Source organism: Galeopterus variegatus, unplaced genomic scaffold (genome assembly GCF_000696425.1).
Source record: "Galeopterus variegatus unplaced genomic scaffold, G_variegatus-3.0.2 Scaffold2958, whole genome shotgun sequence".
Lineage (NCBI taxonomy): Eukaryota > Metazoa > Chordata > Mammalia > Dermoptera > Cynocephalidae > Galeopterus > Galeopterus variegatus.
Window position 1 is genome coordinate 36,963 of NW_007729069.1, and position 21,099 is coordinate 58,061.

General features: G+C 43.5%; 1 protein-coding gene across 1 annotated transcript in view; it reads right to left on the minus strand.

Moving 5' to 3' along the window:
• The window catches only part of LOC103599427 (SPARC-related modular calcium-binding protein 2-like), a gene marked incomplete at its 3' end in the record, with an annotated part of 81,423 nt that overhangs the window by 33,878 nt on the left and 26,446 nt on the right, over positions 1-21,099 (minus strand). The window contains exons 5-8 of the mRNA XM_008583537.1: positions 20,537-20,636; positions 5,994-6,041; positions 3,443-3,493; positions 2,243-2,317 (exon numbers count right to left, since the gene is read on the minus strand). Coding sequence (XP_008581759.1) covers positions 2,243-2,317; positions 3,443-3,493; positions 5,994-6,041; positions 20,537-20,636 — 274 coding nt within the window. The remainder of the gene's footprint in view (positions 1-2,242; positions 2,318-3,442; positions 3,494-5,993; positions 6,042-20,536; positions 20,637-21,099) is intronic.

A 21,099-nucleotide genomic window follows, 5' to 3' on the forward strand; every position in this document is an offset into this window, starting at 1 on the left:
CAAATTTTTAAAAATATAGAATAATAAACAAGTCAGAAATTATTTATATTGTGTCGAATAAATGAGCCTATGTCTACTGAAGATGATTATAAGTAAAGTTATCCTTTAAAAATAAAAATTAAATACAAATAAAACGTTCCTGATGTATAAATTTCAATGACAACTGTGGTCTTTAGGTTAATCCTATGATTGCCATCTCATTGTTAAAGGTTAATAAATTAAATGCTATTTTTTCATGTCTTAAAGTGCCAACTAGGTCTTTCTTCAGACCCTCAGAAAGAACACATAGCTGGACGGCTGGTATTAAACACAAATATGATCCAGTAATTTTATGCCCCATGTCTATAGATCGACTCAATGTCATCTCCTTGTATTCTACTCATTTAGGCTGATTTAAATCAAATTATGGTGTAGGGTAACTTACATAGACTGAAATTTCCTGGAACATTATTTTCAGTCTGACTAAATATTAAAAGCCTGCTCAGTTTTTACAGGTCAATATTGGCAGGTCATTAAAAGGCTTGAAAATCTAGTGACAGCAAGTACACGTGAAACACAAAAGTGTACTAAATATGCGCTTCTTCCACAAGCTTATTAGTAACTGAAACTTAATCTGCCAAAACCTGAGATGGTTTTCTACTGACAATTAAATTTGCTTCTTTAAAAAATGTGTATTCCAATGACATTGTGGACAATGATGTTGCATTTGTTTCTAAAATTAAGTTTAGATACCGCCACATTCCTTCTCCCATGAGAAGCTTCTGAGACCCACCAGGAGAACTGAAACACACCACGTCTTTATTATTTCCCCACACACTAATTTGCGTAATGCAGAAATAAATCAAAGAAGAAAACTTTTGAAAAGAGAACAAAATTGAGCACAACTCTGTTTCTAAAGTTCATGAGAGAAGCATAGACGTTACTATCGCTATACGACAGGGCAAACTGGTCCGTAACAGTCATTTCTGAGGCAGAGCATTTTTAATTCTACAAATATGTTTAAATGATCCTGTCATTTGTGCACACGTAGCTGACGGTCAGAACTACAACACGTAGCTGAAGTTCTCCCTTTCAGCTCTCAGAGGCCAACAAGGGTGAAGAGGAATTCTTAGTGGTAACAAGGGGAGATAAGCACTTGAGATACAGGGGCCGGAGGTAGGGGTCACGGAGCCTCGTGGGGCGGAAATCACGCAACAAACACGCGTCGACCCTCTACTGCCCTTTCACGGCCCCGTCGTCACCATGCTGCCTGTGCAGCTGCAAATCGGTGAACATCCCCCCCGCACAGAGTCTGCCTCGGGGCTTTGGGGTAGCTGGTAACATATCAAGACTCAGGAGTGTCCCCTCAAGAGATCTTTTGTGTTTGCTTTGCATTGTTTGGGGTCTTTTTGGTAGCTGGCCAGTATAGGGATCCGAACCCTTGACATCGGTGTTAGAACACTGCACTCTGACCAAATGAGCTCACCGGCCAGCCCCCCATCCTTTTAGGGATGTGTTCATAAGGGACCTAGGTGGGTGAAAAGAGAATCAAACCACCCCGAGTATCCTAAACTTTGATAACCCTTTCGATTTTTTTGTAAGTGGTTATTCAATATACACTTTAAAAGAAAGCACCTAACCACAGACGTGGAAGCATTCCTGTGAAGGCTGCCCTGTGAATGTTTGTTAATCTGTCATGGGAGGCTATCACAGGGCAGTCACGTTGCTACTGATCCTGCGCCTCCTCAGCAGCCGAACTCTTCTAAGCTCACACAGCTGCCTTCTTTCAACGAGAACTTATGGCTTCTTCATATGAGAAGGGAAGGGGAGACACAGAGGCAATCAGCTGAGCGCTTAAACGGAAATTACAGGAAGAATCGGTTTTCACGAAACCAGTCAAAATCACTAACCGAAAATGAAGCAACCCTTTACTTTTCTACAAAAGGTTAGGATAGTCTGTTTTAAAAGGTAAACGTTCTGTCAAACACTTTTTTGTAGCAAACACAATTCACATAATTTGGAAGTTTTTAAACTAAATTAGCCAAGTGTTTTGGCATCTCTGAAACTAGGTCAAAATCAAATATTTATTAACAACCATTTCTGTTTTTATACCTAAAACTATAGTTTGTTTGGCATATACAGATAACTCTTTTGATGACTTTAAAAAATTAGAAATGCCAAATTTGTATTGTACACCTAACCTCGAGGAGATAAAACCATTTTCTGGATATTAAATCATTCGTTACAAAGGGCCCCATCTTACCTGAATTCTTATTGGTTTTGTTCTGCCGACTTTTAACTTGTTCAGTCCAAAGGGTAGGGTAGCGTGACGCGATATCTAGTGAACCAGAACACAACGAGAACCATTTGTAATTCATCAGGAAAGCTCGAGTTCTTCCATTAAAGATCTCAGCAGCTAGCCTAAAAGCCAGAAACTCAAGATAACAGATAAATACACATAGTAGATTTTAAAAGAAGTAGTTAAAATAATTATATGCATAAGACAAAAGGAAATAACAACATACATTTTAAACTATTATTTTTAGCATATTGATTCTTTATCCAAACATGTATTTAAAAGCTATTTGAATCCAGACAGGTCCCACTATGAAAGAACTGGGTATTGAGAAAAAGGCCAAAGAACATAAATACACCCTTGTGTGGTGAAGATCGTTCTTCATATAATATACAGGGTTTTCACTCACTTCAAAAATTTAATACAAAGCACCATGTGTAAAATGTAAGTTTTGCCTAAACCTTTCCAGAAACATATCTTTTTTAGTAATGTTTAACAAATAAAATTGAATAGTGCCTGACAACAGAGGCTCTGATGCAGACCTCTGTGCTCGGACGCCCCATTGATGAGTGTCATCCATGTGACCGTGGACAGACGACCTCAGCATCCGCATCTGTGGGACGGCATTCTGAGCACTCAGCGAATTAGTGCATGTGCGCACATGGCCGAGCACTTAGTGCCGTTGCGAAGCACGATGAAATTTTACAATTTAATCTTTGATTTATTTATACTGTTCATTCTCTGTATTTTGTCTTGAAATTCTTAAGGCATCTGATGTGAGAATTTGTTATATATATGGCAAATACCTAGGACAATTTATTAAAGGTAAATATAGGAAATTTATCCTTGTCGTGATGACTTATAAAAATGTGAGATATGAACAGGAAAACTGGCATACTTTATTGCACCTTTTGAAATAAGCATTTTATAATATCCAAACCTGAAAAATTTTGACTCATGAATTTTGATTTAAAAACCAAACCCTCAGCGTTCTGCTACATGAAAGCACGTGGCAATACTTAAAAAACCCCTCGCTCCAAAGTCAGAAGAAAAACAGCGGGTGCCCTCATGCCGCTGGAAGGGGCCACGTGCTCCCCGTCCCACTGCCCGACCACCTGCCGCCCTCCGCAGCCACGCCCTTGCCCTTGCCACCCCACTTATGCTCACCTTCCTCATCTCCTTGAGGCTGAGTCTCCAGCGCTGGGGCCACGGCATCATCTGAATTCAGAACGGAAAAGATTTGCAAGGAGACTACAATCGTGAGAGTAAGTTAAGTAAGTGCACAGACCGACGGATGCCAGGACTCCCATGCAGCCCCGCCATCACCCAGACACCACCCCGTAACCCACACAGTGAACGGGCACTCCTATGAGCTGCTCCCTTAAAACCCTGCTGGTGGCCAAAACCAAAGTTCCCTGAGCCAGATGTTCAATGTGGCTCTAAACTACTGGAGCCTATGGTGGGCCAAAGGATGACGGGGGGGGGGGGTGTGAGAGAAATAATATGGATGGGAAAGGAAGCTCAAGTCAGAAAAGTCACGAGTTCAGGTCCCTAGATGTTGTAAGAGAAATCGGCGGGGATGGGAGGACTCCATTGTGTGCAAGACATGCATTTCAAATGCGCAGTCTTTAATCAACTGAAAAGCACACAGAGGGCTCCCTGGTACACTGTCAGGTGAAGCACTCCAGGAGCCACAGGACGGCAGGTGACCAGGCTCTGAGGTCCTTCTCCAGAATCTGGGCCTAGCCCGGAGGCTGTTACAAGGCACCAGTGAGGACTCCCAAGCGAACCCCTAATCTTTCACCCAAGCTTGTTCATGCAACTTTGTTAGATTATAATTTCAGGACCAAAAATACAAGAAAGTAGGGTGGAGATGAGGGCTGGCCACAGGGCTTATCTAATTAACCGTCATTCATTACTTTCCCCGTGGTCTGTAGAATAAAAATGAAGTTTCTCATAAGGTTTTTAGGGGAAAAACCCAAAAGGATTTTTTTAAAAACTGTCACATTGAACGACCTCCTGAAAAAATTTGCTGTCAAAATACTGACAAAAATGTAGCACCACTTATTTGAAATATTTAAGTGCAACATTGACAGTAATAATCAACCAGGAGTATTTTGCTGTTGAATAGTTTGGAATCTTCTTCCAAAAAAATTAAAATGAAATGAGGAACACATTTCAAACATGTTTAACATATTAAGAGTCTTAAAAGAACACCACCCAATGCATTATTACTGGTGTGCGTTTTTGCTGAGGCCTGAGCAGGTCGCCAATCTGGAGCTTCCAGCCCACTCCCCAAGTCAGCAGGTCTTGACTGTGTGTAAACCCGGCCTGGCTAACCATGGGGACAGGCTCCAGAGGACAAGGGTGGTGATGGCCTGTGGCTGCCCCTCCCCCCAGCCCAGCTCCAGCTCCAGAGGCTGTTCCATTCTCTGCCTGTGTCCGTCCCTCCCTCCCTTACCGTGACCATTGTCACCTCCACGGCCCTGTGCCCTGAACAGCTCTATCCCAACATACACCCAGTGCAGCTACTGAACTCAGCCTTAAGGGAATGAAACAAAAGCCACGCAGAGCTGTGTTTTTCAATTCCCATCTATCAGAGTTTGTTAAAGTTCCCGTTTTTATCTTTAAACCAGCTTTGTTGCTTAATTTCAGGTATCCCCCTGCTATGCACACGTCTGCGGATCAAGGGGGTTCCAGTAGTGGACACATGTCCTTTCCTTAGATTCATTTCTGTGTCCATATACCAATTCCCCACAGAATTTCTTTACACGGTGGGTTCAATATGCATCACAATGAACAGGAGTAGGTCGATATTTAGTCATCTCCCAGTTTGTACATATTCCATGAATATATCTTAAATATACAGACATCTTTCTACAAATTCTTTCAGGGAAGGGGCACAGTTTTAATACATGCTTAAGGAATTGGGTTGAACATAACTCAGGTCTATTAGTCTCTCTATATTACTTCCGTTTGTTTCTGGTCCATTGTATTATAACCCACTTCAGAAAAAAGAAAAGTGCCCAAGGTTTTGGTACTATAGCATAATTTTGATTCATCTTGTAAATAACTTTTAACTTTAAAAGTGGGTGTAAAAGCAGAAATGTGTCCTTGGGACTAAAGTGTGATAACTGAGGAACAGGCCCAGAGAGCAGGGTGAGGTCTTTCCTGGGAGCTCCTCACAGGCACGTATGTTACAGCTGCTGGAAAATGACTTTCAGGGAAATGGTGAACTGTTCCATCTGGTTCTTGTTTTTACCATTCTCAGAGGTAGTGATTGCTGTATGTGGAAAAAGTATCATTCCTTCTCCTGAAGGAGGGCGAGACGTCTTTGTCAGGGTCCTCAGTGATTGCTATAATTTACTATCTCACGTGGAGCCAAATTACTGAACCTTGGAGTTCTCTCCACGGGTACCGACCCAGATTCTCCAGGTGGTACCTAACGATATCTACAGGTGGTCCCAACACAAGCCAAGTCTAAGAAACCCTGATCAGGACCGACCCGATGGGTTTCCAGCGAGTACATGCCCAGCACTTAGCGAGGTAACTGGCAGTAGTAAGGGCCGAGTCACTGTTTGTTGAATGAATAAAGAGCTAACAAACTGTTTCACCTCTCCTTTCATTACTAGGGTATTTTCACTTGAGAGATCATTTTAAGACATAGATATTGTTAGATGTCACATGTCATCATGGAAATTCATTTTAGGATAGTTACCTGTTTGTCCTGCTCCTTCTCGTTGGGGTAACTTTTCATTTATGGAACCTAAAAGAGTAAAATAAGGAATGAAATTATTTTTGACCACCAAATGGTCAAAATTATGCAAACATTTCATTCCATTTTAATTAATTCACAGTGCTTTGGCACTTTCTAGATAAATTCTGCAAGCTTTCTGATACCCTGAGGTGACATTGTCACCTAAAGTCATAGGCCCTAAACTAGCAACCAACAGGTTAGTTTTGACTTCTGGTACCAAGTAGTTGAACATGAATGTGAGACCCTTTCACCCAATATATCATAATTTCTTCACCTGAAAAATGCCATAATAACCTTCTTAACATTACTATAATGGGGTGCTGACGTGAATTAGGTAAAAAAAGGAGATGTTTCTTAAAATAATAAAAAGTTATCCAACTAAGTATAATTAAATGATAATTACTATGCAACTAAAGATATGCAACTGAAGAGAATTAAAAACCCTGATTTTAGCTTGATTCCAATTCATAGAGAGGAAAATTGAGGAACTGTCTTTTTATAGAGGAGTATGCAAAATATACTAAGTAATTTGTGACCAAGTAATTTGTGATGAAAATTTTAACATTTATATGATACTGAAAGATTTATAACACAAATATGACGCAGTGTTCTTTTCCAATAGATTGAAATGGCTGTATCAAATTTTTTCCCCTTAATCATTATTACAACCACTCAGAATAATAATAACAATAATAAAATAGTTCTGTTCAGGGCGTTTATCTACTGATTCGGTTCAGAATGTTCTGTTAAGAATTAATCTGGAATTACCGTAGTCATATGCCAGATAACGTGCCTCAGCAAAAACCTCTCAGAGCTTGAAATTTATTGTTTGTTTTTCCAGTTTTGAATATGACATCGAAACACAGACTACCATTTACATTAGAGATACAAACTTTATCATGTTTTTGAGAATGTTGAGAAACACTTTGGAATTGTGACAGTGATGTAGTGAGAAACGTGCAGCGATTCATGGTGGCATAGGACCGCGGATGGCCCAGGAAGCCTCAGAGCGTCCCGGACGCCACCACCTCCAGAGCTGACGGAAGTCACACTAACGTGGCAGTGCTCAGGTACTCACCCAACTCAAGCCAGCAGTTTTTCTTAAAGGGGAAAAATACAGCCATTCTGAAGCTCTCCTTTTCCACGGGGACATTCACAGGCAACACCAGCTTCAGGGAAGCTGGACGGGGTTCACTCAGCAATGTCCTCAGCGGTTTCTGATCCAGCACCCGCTGGCCCCAGTCACAATGCTGGACACAGCAGTCCTCCCCCACCCCTGCCGCATATCCGTGAATTAACTGAGGAATGCATGTTTGGAAATCTCATGTTGCTGAAGGGTAGAAAGCAGCACGTTCTCCTGGTTCATCGCTTTGAACACATGGCTAGGTGCTTGCTAAATCCAGCCATTTCATTATTTCCCAGCTGCAACAGTTACCATCTGGTGAAATGTTACATCGTTTCCAGGCATCAAAACACAGGATTTTACTTCTAGTGAGAACCCCCAGGATACAACCCTGGCCTCGCTGGGTGGCCTTGTTTCGGAACCTACGTTTCTTGTTTCTCCCTTTTGTACCACCTCTTTACAAATCCAGATTTCTTAAAGAGCTTAAGTCCCTTAGTCACCGGTTTATTTTTATCATGTGTTCTTGCAATGAGTCAAAAAAACATTTTCTACTTTTGACTGGAAATGATAATAATTCCATAACATTTCTGAAAACAGCTACGCAGGTTTTAGTATTGTGAGTGCAATGTAAATATGCTAAATAATAATAATACTACCCCTGCGAGAGAACTTCTGAATTGAATTAAGATAATATTTTATAATCTGAAGGACAGGACAGTATAAAGTGCAGATCTGAAATGTGGCTCGGGGCTGAGATCAGAGCACAGCGTTTAAAAGTCGTCCACCTCCGCCCGCAGGCAGATTTCTTCTCTGAGCCAACAAACGCTGTGACTGGCCTAGCAGGCCCCTAAATTCAATCAGTATTTTCTTAAATAAATCTATACAAAAGTAATTCCATCTTGTTCTTCATACGTAAGACGTAATTTTAAAACAGAACCAAGTGTCCCCTGATAACCTGCTACGTGACTCTAACATTGTGCAACCCAAACTTAGGAGGAGGACCTGAGGGAGCACTTATTTCATCTTCCAGTGCCTCAGGACAGAGGACAGACTCCCCCAAATGTTCCTGCCCCAGGATTCCCTGTCCTCAGCGACTTGGAAAACAGCTCAACGTTGTCACTCTCCATGTGACAATCCAGCTATGAGAGCAGATGTGAATCAGAGCCAGAAGAGCAGTTCTCAACTCCTTCTCTCTGTCTTTCTGAAGACAAGGACTCACCAAGCGTCCAAGGCTCTGTCGCCTGTGAGCTTCTAGAACGCAGGTGTGAGCTGCACTGTGTAGACAAGCGATGGCTTTGAGAGCTGGGGCGCTGGCTACGCATTCAGGTTCCCACCGTCGTGCCAGACATGAGCACTGCTAAACGATGCTCTCAGACTCGGGCCCCAAAGAACACATTGGAATCTCTTCCATTGTGAGATCTCATCCCATTTAAATGCTGTTTTTAAAGGGGTGGCATTTTTAGCAATTAGGGTATGTATTTCTGGTGGAGGAAACCACAAAATACAATGTGAGGGAAACGGCTATGGTTTAGGGGAGGAATAATGAGCCATTAAGGCTTGTAGTTCTGAGCACTTGGTTCATATCCAGCTGTGCTCAGCAATAACAACTCGACGCCAAAACGGCCCAGCGGAGGGTGCGGTGTTTTGCTGAAAGAGTTGGTGGTCTGAGGCGAGCTCCTTTCACAAGTACTAACTGCACTTCAGAAACAAACACGGGGAGGAAGGTCTGCGACACAGGAGGCTGGAGGGGAGGCGCAGGCTGTAACGGGGTCAGCTCTCTGCAGGCGGGAGCACAGTTCAGCACGCCACGGGGGGGTTGCCCTTTCTGGGAACCGCACACCCCGGGGCAGATTCACAACATCAGATGACTTTGCTTCAGGGGCGAGAAAAGAGGGAGAGAGACAGGAAAATGGGGGGAAAAGGAACAGCGCGGGCCATGTCCTTGCTGTCTCGACAAGCATTCTCTCTGTAACTGGGTTTTTCATCTTCTAGTCAGGACAGTGTGAGGGCGACAGGAAAGATGTGCCAATATACAAAGAGGTGGCGCTGCAGGGACAGGACAGCACTGGCAGCAGGACAAACATCGCCACTCCCAGCTCTGTGACCCGCCTGGGCCACATCCTCACCTCTGACACCTCAGCTTCCTTGTCCATGACACCCACCGCCTGTGGCTGCACGGAGCATGCAGTGAGTGCTCCCGCAAAGGCTCCCTCTTCACATGTGTATTTTATATGTGGAGGCTGGACAGAGCCTGCTCAAGGGGGCAAAGCTCTCTCCACTCAACCAAGTGGACAAAACCACGGCCGGAACGGGTGGGGCACCGCAGGCCTGCGTCTCCCCAGAGCCTGGCGGTCCTCACTTTTCATTCATTCATTCATTCATTCATTCATTCACTCACTCGCCCATTCAAATCATCCATTACGTGCCCACAGACAGTGCAGGGATGCGACACCAAAGAGTTGTCTAGTTTGGGGAGATAGGCATTAAATAGAAATTATTCAAATAATTTATATTATATTTGCATACACAGGTAATGTCTGTATAGGTCTTTCCATGTGTTGGCCACTCTCTAAGTATTTCACATAATTCAAGTCATTTAATTTAATGCTGACCACAATCCTATGATGTGTGCCCATTATACAGATGAGGGAACGGAGTCCCAGGTAGGTAAGTAACAGGCTCAAGACTACTTAGTCAGTGGGTAGCAGAGCCAGGGTCCACGTCTGTGTTTTTAGCCCTTGGGGAGCATTCAGAGAGGCCCCTGTGAGGAAGATGGAAGGCCTGAGGAGACAGAAAGAAGTGGGCAGTGGAGGCCATGTAGAGAGAAGGACACGGCCCATCCAAGGACAGAGCCCACGGCCCCCTCCCGGCTTCTGACACCCCTCTGCAGACTTCCTCTCCATCTGTGCAGGACGTTTCCATTGCTCTGACATGGAGCCCATGTGCAGAAGCCTGAGTGAGTCTCACCATCTGACCTGAATGCCCGAGTGTGTGGAACCATGAAGATTCGTGGAGCTCTGACTTTGGACACTCTTGCCCATCCCTGTTGTGAGCAGACCCAAGGGAGGAAGAAAAGAGGCCAAAAAGGGTCAGGTGGCACATGACATGGGAAGACAGAGAGGGATGAGCACAAACGGCCAGGGTAAAGAGGCTCTGTTGCACTCAGAGCTCATGAAAACCAGCTGACCCCGTGCATCACTCCGTCAAAGGGCAGCCCTGAAACGGTGCCAGCAGGAATCCTGTGGGAGAAGCCATTAAGCAGAGTGGCAGCTGTTTGGGTCTCTATATTTTAATAAGTCAATATGGCAGGACGCCCACCCACATTACCTCCAAAGGTTGTTGCGAGAAGTAACTCAATAATGTTTGTGTCAAAGCAGTTTAGAAAGTAGAAAGTCCAGAGTGTGACATGGACCATGCCCATCTCATTCCACAGGTCCCTGTGACTGTGGGCACTGGCCCCTCCTGCTGCGGCTCTAATGTCCTTACTGATGGGCGTTCTTCATTAGTGCACATGCAAGACCAGTGCCTGTGTCCAATAAATGTGTACAGTCTTCACCAAGGCAAGGTGGGAGACTGCAGCTTGGTGCTGGCAGATCTGGATTCAAAACTAACTCCACGTCCACTCTGGACACTGTGATGTTTCTGGTACTGGTAGGTGGCGTGGAGTCAGCTTTAATGAATGACACATCTTTCATGGATTTTTAAGGATATAAGGGAAAGAAGTAGGTAAGAAATGGGTTTTTATACATAATTGCTTTCTGATCATAGATGTTTAAATGTTCTGACTCAGGGATATATGAAAAACAGGGAGTAACTAGAGAAGCCTCTACATTTTTTAATCTTATGCTTCAATTGACGTGAAGAGCAAGACGGGAAGCACAGGCATTTCATGTAGACCTTTGGGTCGATACTTGGAAGTACAAACTTCACAATTAATGAATATTTCCAACCCAGCATGATCTGAGACGAAGGGTAGAAGTTACTCCTTCCTCCAGGGATTTCCTAAGTTTACGTGCAGGTGTCATTGTGCCACCTGGGATATGACAGTGATGGGAGATCTCAGACCACGCAGCACGTCTTGGATGCTGAGGGCTCCATGGGACGCGGCGAGCGCTATCCTGACGTGGGTTGCATAAGACAGTCGGCAGCAGTAAGACGCCACCAGCAACAGGGCCTATCCATCTGCACCAAGACACCGCCTCTATGCTTCAGCAGTCCCTGCCGGTGACCCTGAGGCACACTAAGACTCCAGGGCCAGAGCCTGACCCAAATGGCCTGGTCCCTCTGCTTTTGAAGTTATCATTACTATGCTACTATTATTAACATATTGTCATTATTACTGGCATTACTTTTTGTCTACTTCCATCTCTCCTGCCATCGGTGCCTCTAGCACAACCTCGGAGTTGTTGCTTCTCTGTTCTATGGATGGAGAAACCAGACAGAAGCAATTCGCTTTCACTCGATGGGCCTTTGTGACACTTAGGGACCTAGAGGAACACTTCAGCTTCTCTTTCAAAGTGTGAGTGACTTACAAGCATTGGTTTTACTCTTCATGGGTCTTGTTCTGGTTTTGAATAGTTGAGATTCCTGGTTAGAGATGCATCAGACAGAAAGAATGTTCTCAATTTGTTAGTTTCTGAGTTCAGACCTTGATTATGCCAAATCTGAGGATTTCCTTTTCTAACATTATAAAAGAAGAAATTATGCAAGTCACAAATCATTCCTTACGGAAGTTGAGAGGTTATTTCTGGATTTGCCTTTCATGAGTATCCACTTTAGGTACCTCCATTCTTTACTTCAGAGTCTAAGTTATACATATTTTAGAGGCAGGAGAAAACATACCATTGCAGCTGTATCACTCTTCCAAAAGAGTTATGCAACATTTGATAGTTTCTCAAATCTTCCTGACATTTGACTATTGCAGTTGCACACAGAAAAAAAACAAAGAAAGGTGCTATAAAAAATTATAGTATTTGTCCAAAAATTAGTAAGAAGGAAAAGTCATGTACTTGTTTTATAGGCATAGAATATCTCTGGAAGGACACACTCATTATTCTTTAAATGCAGCTATATAAATGAGGGCCATTTACTTCTAAACGACCTCTTGATTTATTTTAGAAAGTTTTATTAACTATTAGAAAATATGAGAGAAAAACATCTGTGGACTAGGTATGGCAAAGGACGGTTTATAGAGCACGCTTTTAAATTAATGTAAGGTTCAATTAAATATTAGCCACCAAACTAAACGTACAATGAAAGAGCAGATTATAATAAAAAATGGAAGTATTAGACATAGGAAAGTACTTGTTGTTCCTGAAAGGAAAAGTAATAATAAAAGTAATAAGTATTTTTCCCAAGTGGAAAAATAGTAATGCCAAAATATTATCCATCAGATAGTTGAATAATTCAAAATTAAGTCCAAATTAAAAAAGGAAAGAGAAGCAGACAGAGGATGGGTGAGTCTCAGTTCAGATCTCAGGGCCATCGTCCTGAGAAGTGCCAAGGACATTCTGCTTGTGGACATGAGGAAACCTGACTCCTGGTCATGCTGGTCAGAACAGGATCCTTTGAGTCTCAAACAGAATGTGAAGTCTCTTGTTAAACATAAAAACCACACCCTGAGGTTTCTTCCTTTAACATTTTACTTAATTTAAAAAAAAAATAATTCAGTATTAAGCACCTTCAGAAATTTCCACAATCTGGAACTGTTATTAGAAATTTTATAAATTCTTTGTTGCCTGTGTCTAATTACTATTTTATCTCATCATGGACATAAAAAGAATTTTCTCAATGCTAGGAAAATTTTTATAAAAGTGAGCATTGTAGGATAAATAGAATTGATATATATTTTTAAAAGTCATTTCATAAGTTTTCAAAATTTCAGATACAATTCATACTTGTATTTTTCCTGAAGTCTACATTGAAACTTGATTGCCAACGCTGCTGTCTCACTGGTTCTCACATCCACCCGAAAAGTGGGCTCGATTTTCAGTGCTTTTCTACCTCTTCTTAAAATTGTTTTTTTTTTACATCTTCTTGCCAATGTGTATTGAAATATTTTATTTTGGTAACTATCATTTTTCAGAAAGAGAACTGTTAATCATAAAGAAAAAGCCATTTTGAGGGAGATCTTTCCAATTCAAGCAAAGCACCTTCAAATTTGCATTTTAGTAATTTTTATGAAGAATTACTTCAGGGACATTGCAACTACCTTGTTGATTTCAATATTTGGAAATTCAATTGTTCTGGATATTTCTTTCACATTTTTCAGCTTTGCAGAGTCCTTAACTTAGTGCCAGGGAAATTCATTAGTAAAACATGAAAAGTCCAGTTAGCTTCTTTTTATAAAGTGAAATTTTTTGGAAATCATTTAGGACACTCCGACAAACATGGAGTTCCATGATTTCAGATGGAAGTCAAAACTTTAGGCATTGTAGAAAAATGAAGGAATCAGTCAAATTAACGTAAATAATGTATTGAAAGATTATTCCATCCAACCCAGAGATCCTCTGTCATTTATAACTGGGCCTTCCCTAAACCCAGATTTGGAAATCTCAGGGATAAGCACAGTAACACGTTGAACTTTAGAAGGAGAGAACAGGACTGTGGTGACTAGTGGTGGAAGGGAGAAGGGGGCAGGGGACAGAGAGGGGGTGTAATGAGAAATTGGTCAACAGACACAGAGAATGATACGTACAGGAATGACGGGTAGGCTGACTGTCCCGAGGTGGCCATCGCACATTGTGCACAACTATTATTCATAGTCAACTTCATACCCCACAAAGATAAATAATCAACTGTGCTTCCACAAAAGTAAAAAATAAATAAAACATTTATTGAGAAAAAAGTGAAATCTCTGGGATAAGCAATCAGAATGTGTCTGATCCGAGACTCACGTTCTGAGTCAGTTCCTACAAAAGAGCACTAAGCCGCTCATTCCTGTAGGAACAGGCACTGCAGGGACTTCAAAAATTAAAACCGAATTATGTATTTTGATGTTATAAAACTTGTCAGGAAATAAACAGGGACAAAACAGATGACTTCCTTTCCTTCCTTACAAATGTGCAAGAAAGGACTTCTTGCCCATTTGGTATGGCTCTTCCAGGCTGAGCAAGATCACGCCTTTGCTGGGAACACCCCTATACCTGCGGTGCACAGTGCCTGTGCTCCGTCTACAAAGGACAGGTTGGGGGGAGGCAGGGACCTCAAGACAGGCATCAGTGCCTGTGCTTGTTTCATTTCCATCTCTCTTCTGTAACTTGGAATCTGTAGCTTACTTAAAACACATAACTCAAACTGAGCTACATATGGAGATTCTTTGGATATAGTACTATTAAAGATCCTTGCATGTAGGTTCAGCTTACAGTATCTTAAACCACTTTGTATTCATGCCAGGAATAAGCTCTTGGCCAGGGTGTGCAGTTACAGAAGAGAAATGACATTAGAAACCTGAAGCTATTTCCAAATAACAGAGCATAGGATAGCTACAAAATTCTTCCCTTGGGAAGAAAAGTCCTTTGTTGTTAAGCTCTACTCCTGCCCCCAGCAAAAAAAGTTTTCAAATCATTGGAGGGGAAAAAAAAGAAACAAAAAAAGAAAGAAACAAAAAGAAAATCCCTACAGAATACATATAAATCATCTGTATCTGGAGAGACACTTGGGGCCCAGCTACCCTTCCGCAGCATAAAGAACATGAAGGAAATGTTAAGCGAGTGCTCTTCCGTGTGCTGTATCTTCTTGGACATTTCTGGTGCAAGAGGCACTCCCTGGCACAAAGCCATCTACGGACCCAGCAGGTCCAAATCAACAGGCTCTGGAGCACGTATAAACCTCCAGCCACGAGCGAGAAGCACCTGCTCCCAGACAGGCAAGACGCAAAGTGTGTTTGGGAATAGCTCAAAGACCAGCTCTTTGCCATGAGTGCCTCTAAAGGCACGACAGTGTTTACCATCGACGTCACCCCACCCCCTGCAAGGCACTCCCTTTACCATCCTCTCTTGCCCCTCCTACAGCTTACCCAGCAGCAAACGTGAGAAGAAAGCCAGGCAGCAGTGAGTAAATGGTGGCAATGAGACTGCTCTGCCCCTCCCATGCCTGGCCAACTTGTCCTTATTTGGGGGGAACCGTCTCCTCCATGATGCCTCTCTGGACATTTCTGGACATAGTGAGGGGCTCCCTTCCCCATATCCAAGGCATGTGTACACAGCTTGCCTGGCCCCGCCTGCCTCGTGCCAGCGTCTGCCAGCCTCTCACCAGACTGCCAGCTCCTCGCTGGGCAATGTTCAGTGACAGCCACTGATGAATAAATTAATCAACAGTAAATGAATGGATTTCCTGGGAGTGATGCTAAAGCATGGACGTTCTGTGTGAGTACTAGATTAACAGGATACTTGTATTATCATTTACTAAAACAGAAGATTGCTTTCTTAGAAATCTCGCCATTGTCAAATAACTCACAATCATTACAAAGCAGGTGTTAAAAAGAGTTAAAGGGGCTGGACCTGACAACCCCAGCACTGTCTCCTGCTGAACCTCTCTGCCTCTCACACCTTGATCTCCACTCTGAGATCACAAGTTGCACTGTCTGGAAAGAGAGATGAGGCAGATCACTCACCAGTTATAACATCTGTGCTAATTATTCATTAGCTCCTGATTGACACTCATCATCAAAAAAATAGATCGACTTGATGAGAGCTGATGGAAGTAGATGATGGCTCTTTAGATTCACTGTGGAGGTATAACTCACAGCTTCTTGTCTTGTAGGGAAAACTGACAGAAGCCAGCCCATGGAATTGACCAGATATTCAGGGCTCAGGACCTGGACAAACTGTCACATGGTTGGAGACTCTGGAAGCTGAGAGTTATGATTGGGAAACACATATTTGAACTCACTATTTCTTGTAAATAAGGAATTGAAGGCCCAATGAATTTAGACATTGTATTTGGGGGAGAAATGTGGGATATGAAGATAAAGAGATAGACTTAAATCCCATCTCTGCCACTTACAAGCACAGAGGCCTTGGAGAGTTTCCTCACCTGTAAGATGCCAGGCGTGCCACCCACAACTGAGGCTGCTAGAAAGCACGCAGCACATAGCGGGCCTTGTGATCGTCAGGCGCTATCATCAGGGGCTTCTCTGTGGCCTCTGTAACCAGGTCATAGAGAGCGAACCTGCTCTCTCCACCTCTCTAGGGCATCCTGAATGACAAACACTAACTTTGGTGTCCCCAGGGCCTCATTTCTGTCCTTTCTTCCTGTCCCTTCCCCACAGGGATGCTTCCTTCCCTGGTTTCCCCTCTGCCAGCCTGTAGACATCCAGTGCCATTCCCCCTATCAAAATCTTCAGGGAAAGATGCCAGATAAATCAGACAGGTGCACAACTTTAGAGAGAACTTGGGACATTGTGTTATACCCATATGAAAAAGTACAGAGAACATAAATGGACCACACAATAAATTATCCAGGAGCCACGAGAACAGCGTCCAGGGCAGGAAAAGGAGCCCTCGTGTCAGTCCCTCCTTCCAATCACAGAATTCTCTCTTTCCTATAAGTGACCATCGCCTGACCGTGTGACACCCACCCCCTTGCGGTCTTTGTGGTTTACCTCCCGAGGGTGCATCCCTAGGTGCTAGGGCCGAGCCCCATCGGCTGTTGAGTTGTGATGGGTGTGGGCTGTGGTGGCTTCCACCCGGGGCGCATTAGTGGTGCGGCACCAGGGAGCGAACAGCAGCTCTGCCAGGTCCGTTGCTGTGCAGAGTCCCATAGCACAGACCCAGCAAGGCAACATTCCTACCAGTCGGATGCCAGCAGGCACAGACGTGTCTCCAGGATCTGGGGTTCCGACTAGTGCCGCTGCAAGCAGGCCTGCATCTCCCACCACACAGCAAGTGCCTTTCTCCAGGGGCCATGCCTGGGATGGAACGGCTGGCCCCCGCTGCTATGTGCAAAGGGGCAAGCTGACCCTGCAGGGTGGCAGCAACGCACAACGGCCGCACAGCGCCCAGGCCTTTCTGCTGTCCTGTCCTTGCCAGCGCATCACACTCAGGTTTTTTCACTTCTGTTCCTCTGGCAGGTGTATGGGGAGTCTCTGTGATTTTAATTTGCATTTCCCTAGTATTAAAAATCCTAAGCACCTTTTTCTACTTTTACGGGTCATCAGGATTTCCTTCTTTATACAGTGCTGCCTATAAAAGACTTTTGGCCATTTTTCTGCTAGGTTGTCTCATTATCTCATTTTTCTTGTTGGTTAATAGGAATTTAGGTATTTTGCATTAATGGCTTAATGACACGTACTTGTGAAATAAAGGAACCCATCACCTCTCAAGGGTATGTCTGGGACAACTGAGAAGGTGGAAGAATTTGGGGGCAGGGCTGTCCTCTACTGCCCTGGAATCATGCCGATAAGTGGCCATCTATTTCCCTCACCACCTGTCTGCCTCGTGGTGTGCTTGCGACCCTGATAAAAATACACACGTGTACTTCTGAGTGACAGTTATTGTCTATGGCTCATTTTCTGATTTTCAAATTGTTACAGAGCATACTTACATGGTAAGCTTGGTGTGAACTTGAAGACAAAAGGTATTTATTGAATACTGAAGTTCAACCACCGTTAACAAACTTGAAAATCACCCGCATCACTTACAGGTAGCAGAGAAGGCATATTAGCCATATTATGTATCGGTTGACTTCTCAGTGACGTTCTGAGGATGTACCCAGAGACTGAGCTCCCTGGTGTTTGCGGATAAGAACTTGGACCAGCTGTGACCATGTTACTAGTCACAATCTCATGCAAACCAGTGCTCCTGTGCTCCTACCGCTGTGTTTCTATGCATTGTTTGTGAGGGTTGTGTTGACATCTAGAAAGAAGTTAAGTTACATTATGCAAAAGTTAATCATAAATTCTTTTTGTGTGGGTGTGGGGGGCATGTATACTCAATCCTCCCATAACTCTCCCTTAAATGTGAACATTTTCTCAACGATTCACCACAACTCTATAAAGCTTCCAAAAATGTTCCTAGCACAGACACCTGCTCTCTCCCTCCCACATATTTGCAGATTGAAAGCATGGAATACAGCTGGGGTTAAAGAATTTTTCCATAACTCTGTGGGAGTTATGGCATATATTAGTTGCACCGACCAGGTGTAAAATGACACTTGCCAAGAGGACGTTGAGGTGCAGCCACAGAACCACACCACAAAAGTGAAAACCAGCCTCCACCTCGCAGAGCACCCCATCTTCTGGGAGAATTTTTAATCTAGAGCATTTTGCTCCCTCCTCAGCAGCATTTTCCATTTTAAACAAAAGGACAGGATACTCCCACTTCCCTAACTCATTCTTTGGACCACAAAATCAACGTGGGCAGGGAAAAAATAGAGCATTTCTATATGGTAAAATGCTACTGATGCCTGGCTGGAAAAAGTGACATGAGCGAACATCACAGTGATTTAATTCCAGAAACAAGGCACTCCTTGGAGATTGTGTAAAATTCAATCGATTTTGCATGTTTTCCTAAGAAAGTTCTCTGGGACACTAAATTTTTCAGAAGGTGTCACTAAAGTCACAGAAATAGATATTTCCTCTGTTTTCTCCTTTGTAAAATAAGGCTCAGTCATTGCCAGGCTGACCAAGCCACCGCTGGAGGCCCCTGTCTCCTCTGTGGGAATGAGGGGGGTTCCACAGGCCTCAATCCTGCACCTGCTCCTTCCACCTCCTTCCATCCCATTTCCTTCCCCTTTCCCCTCTCCCCTCCCTGCCAACTGCTCTGCAACAACATCCTAGAATGTAAAAAATAATATTAATAAAATTACATTTTCTTTATTTTTTTTAATTTAAGAAAATTTTTCTTTTTTTTTTTTTGTCTTTTGTCTTTTGTCTTTTTTCCGTGTCCGGCAACGGATCGCAACCCTCAGTGTCGCCCCCGCACCGGACCGGGGACCGGCAACGGGATTGCAACCCTCGGTGTCGCTCCCGCGCCTCGCTCAGCCAGTGAGTGGGAACCGGTCCGTATGTGGGATCCGAACCCTCGGGCGGGAGCGCCACCGCGCTTCCCAAGCGGCGCACTATCCAGTGCGCCACCGGGCCGGCCCCTAATTTAAGAAAATTTTTAAAAATAATAATAATAATAAGGCTCAACTTCAGATGCTGCCACATGGATGAGATGAAATGGCAGGTGAACAAATCTTTCAGAGTGAGGGATACTCACAGAAGCTGACTTAAAGATGTTAATTTTTTTCTTTCTTTCTTTCATTTCCTCCATGAATTTGTATAACTACTAGGTATAAGCATTAGCTAACTAAAATATTTTTTCAACACTTTTTAGGCCTTGGATGACAAAACAGTTTTTAAAAATAAATATATTTAAATTCCACATTATGCATACCCCATGGCTTTTAAGTGATGACCAGTCCCTTGAAATATTAAGTTTCATGTTATTGTTAGTTACGGACGTCATCACATGGAAACCATAGTAGTTGATGAGTTCTAACCTGTGCCTGGGCTCCGGGATGCTCAGTAAATGTCTGAATAAGGAAAATAATTCCCAGTTATACATGTCTGTCCCTTAAATAGAAAATTAGTCTAAAAGTAAACTTGCAGTGCAAATGGTCCAACATTTTACACGAAAAACTGGGAAAGATGTTTTGTGCTTTATCCCTGTTGTGTGATGATACAGGTTGCCTGTCTTCGTGTGTGTACTCTAGGAATTCTGATCCTAGAGCATGAGCTGTCTGCACAGAAGGTCTGGCAGGTCTCCCCAAGAAATCGATCAAACTTGGGCTGCAGACCATTTTCAAATAAAAATGATCTGAATCGTTTATAGCATTTTTGGTAAAATATTAATGGAAAAGATTAGATAATAATAATAGATTATTATCCTGCCAATTTTATTACTGTCAGTACATCGAGTCCTTTTATGACTAATAAAATAACACAAATAAACCATCTGGAAATTGACCTATAAAGAATGGCCCACTTTTTCTTTGAAAACATATACATGAGAAATGAGAAATTTTTGCTTTTTTGGTCAAAGAAAATATTTTGTCATTTCTGTTGGTGACTACAGTACTTATGGCTATTATTGAAAGTGAAGATGCACACGTAGTCGCCACCCATCGTGATGCTGGCCTGGGGTATCTTCCTTGGACAAGCCGTCCTCTGGCCATCTGTACACATACATCTATCTTTGTTTTTCTCCTCTTAAGAACAATAGCACCATAATATTTTAGGTTTTGCCCAGTGACCGAAGCCCATTCCATTATTGCTCACATGCCACCTAAACTGAATTTCCTTTTAAATTATGAGCAAACATAAGTAACACAATTGGAAGAAACAACAAACTAATTTCCATAGGACATTTCACTCTGAAAGTGAAACCAGACCTACCCGGGCACCTGGGTGTCTTGTGGGCGACGGCGGTGCCACTGATGGGCCTCCCGTTGGGCGCGACGCACCAGCAGTACCCCGTGAAGCTGTGGCACTGCACCTGCAGGAGAGGACATGGCAGGGTGAGCTCGCTGGGCGGCCGGCCGGGCTGCACCTCGCTGTGCACATGGCCCCTGCCTTCTAGAGCATCGTTTCAGACAGAGGCCGCAGGACACACAGAACTTCCCACACAGCTGCATTTGAATATGCGACAGAAGGAAGAGGGTTGCCCTGGACCACAGGATTTTAGAGATAAAGGGCACTTTTACTGACTGCAACTCTGGTCTGGGCACCTTAGTGTCTAATCCTTACCACCTTCCAGATGTAGCCCAGCGCTCATCTTACAAATGGGGAAACTGAGGCCCAAAGAACTCGGGAGACTTGCTGTCTCTCAGTCGGCCCATGGCAGAGTCAGGGTGGAGACGGGTGTTGGCTGCTGGTGGGTATTCTTTGCAGGGAGACTTGTTTGGCCTCCCCAGCGTCCACCCTGCTGTCTGCACCATGACACCCCCCCCCCCCCCCCC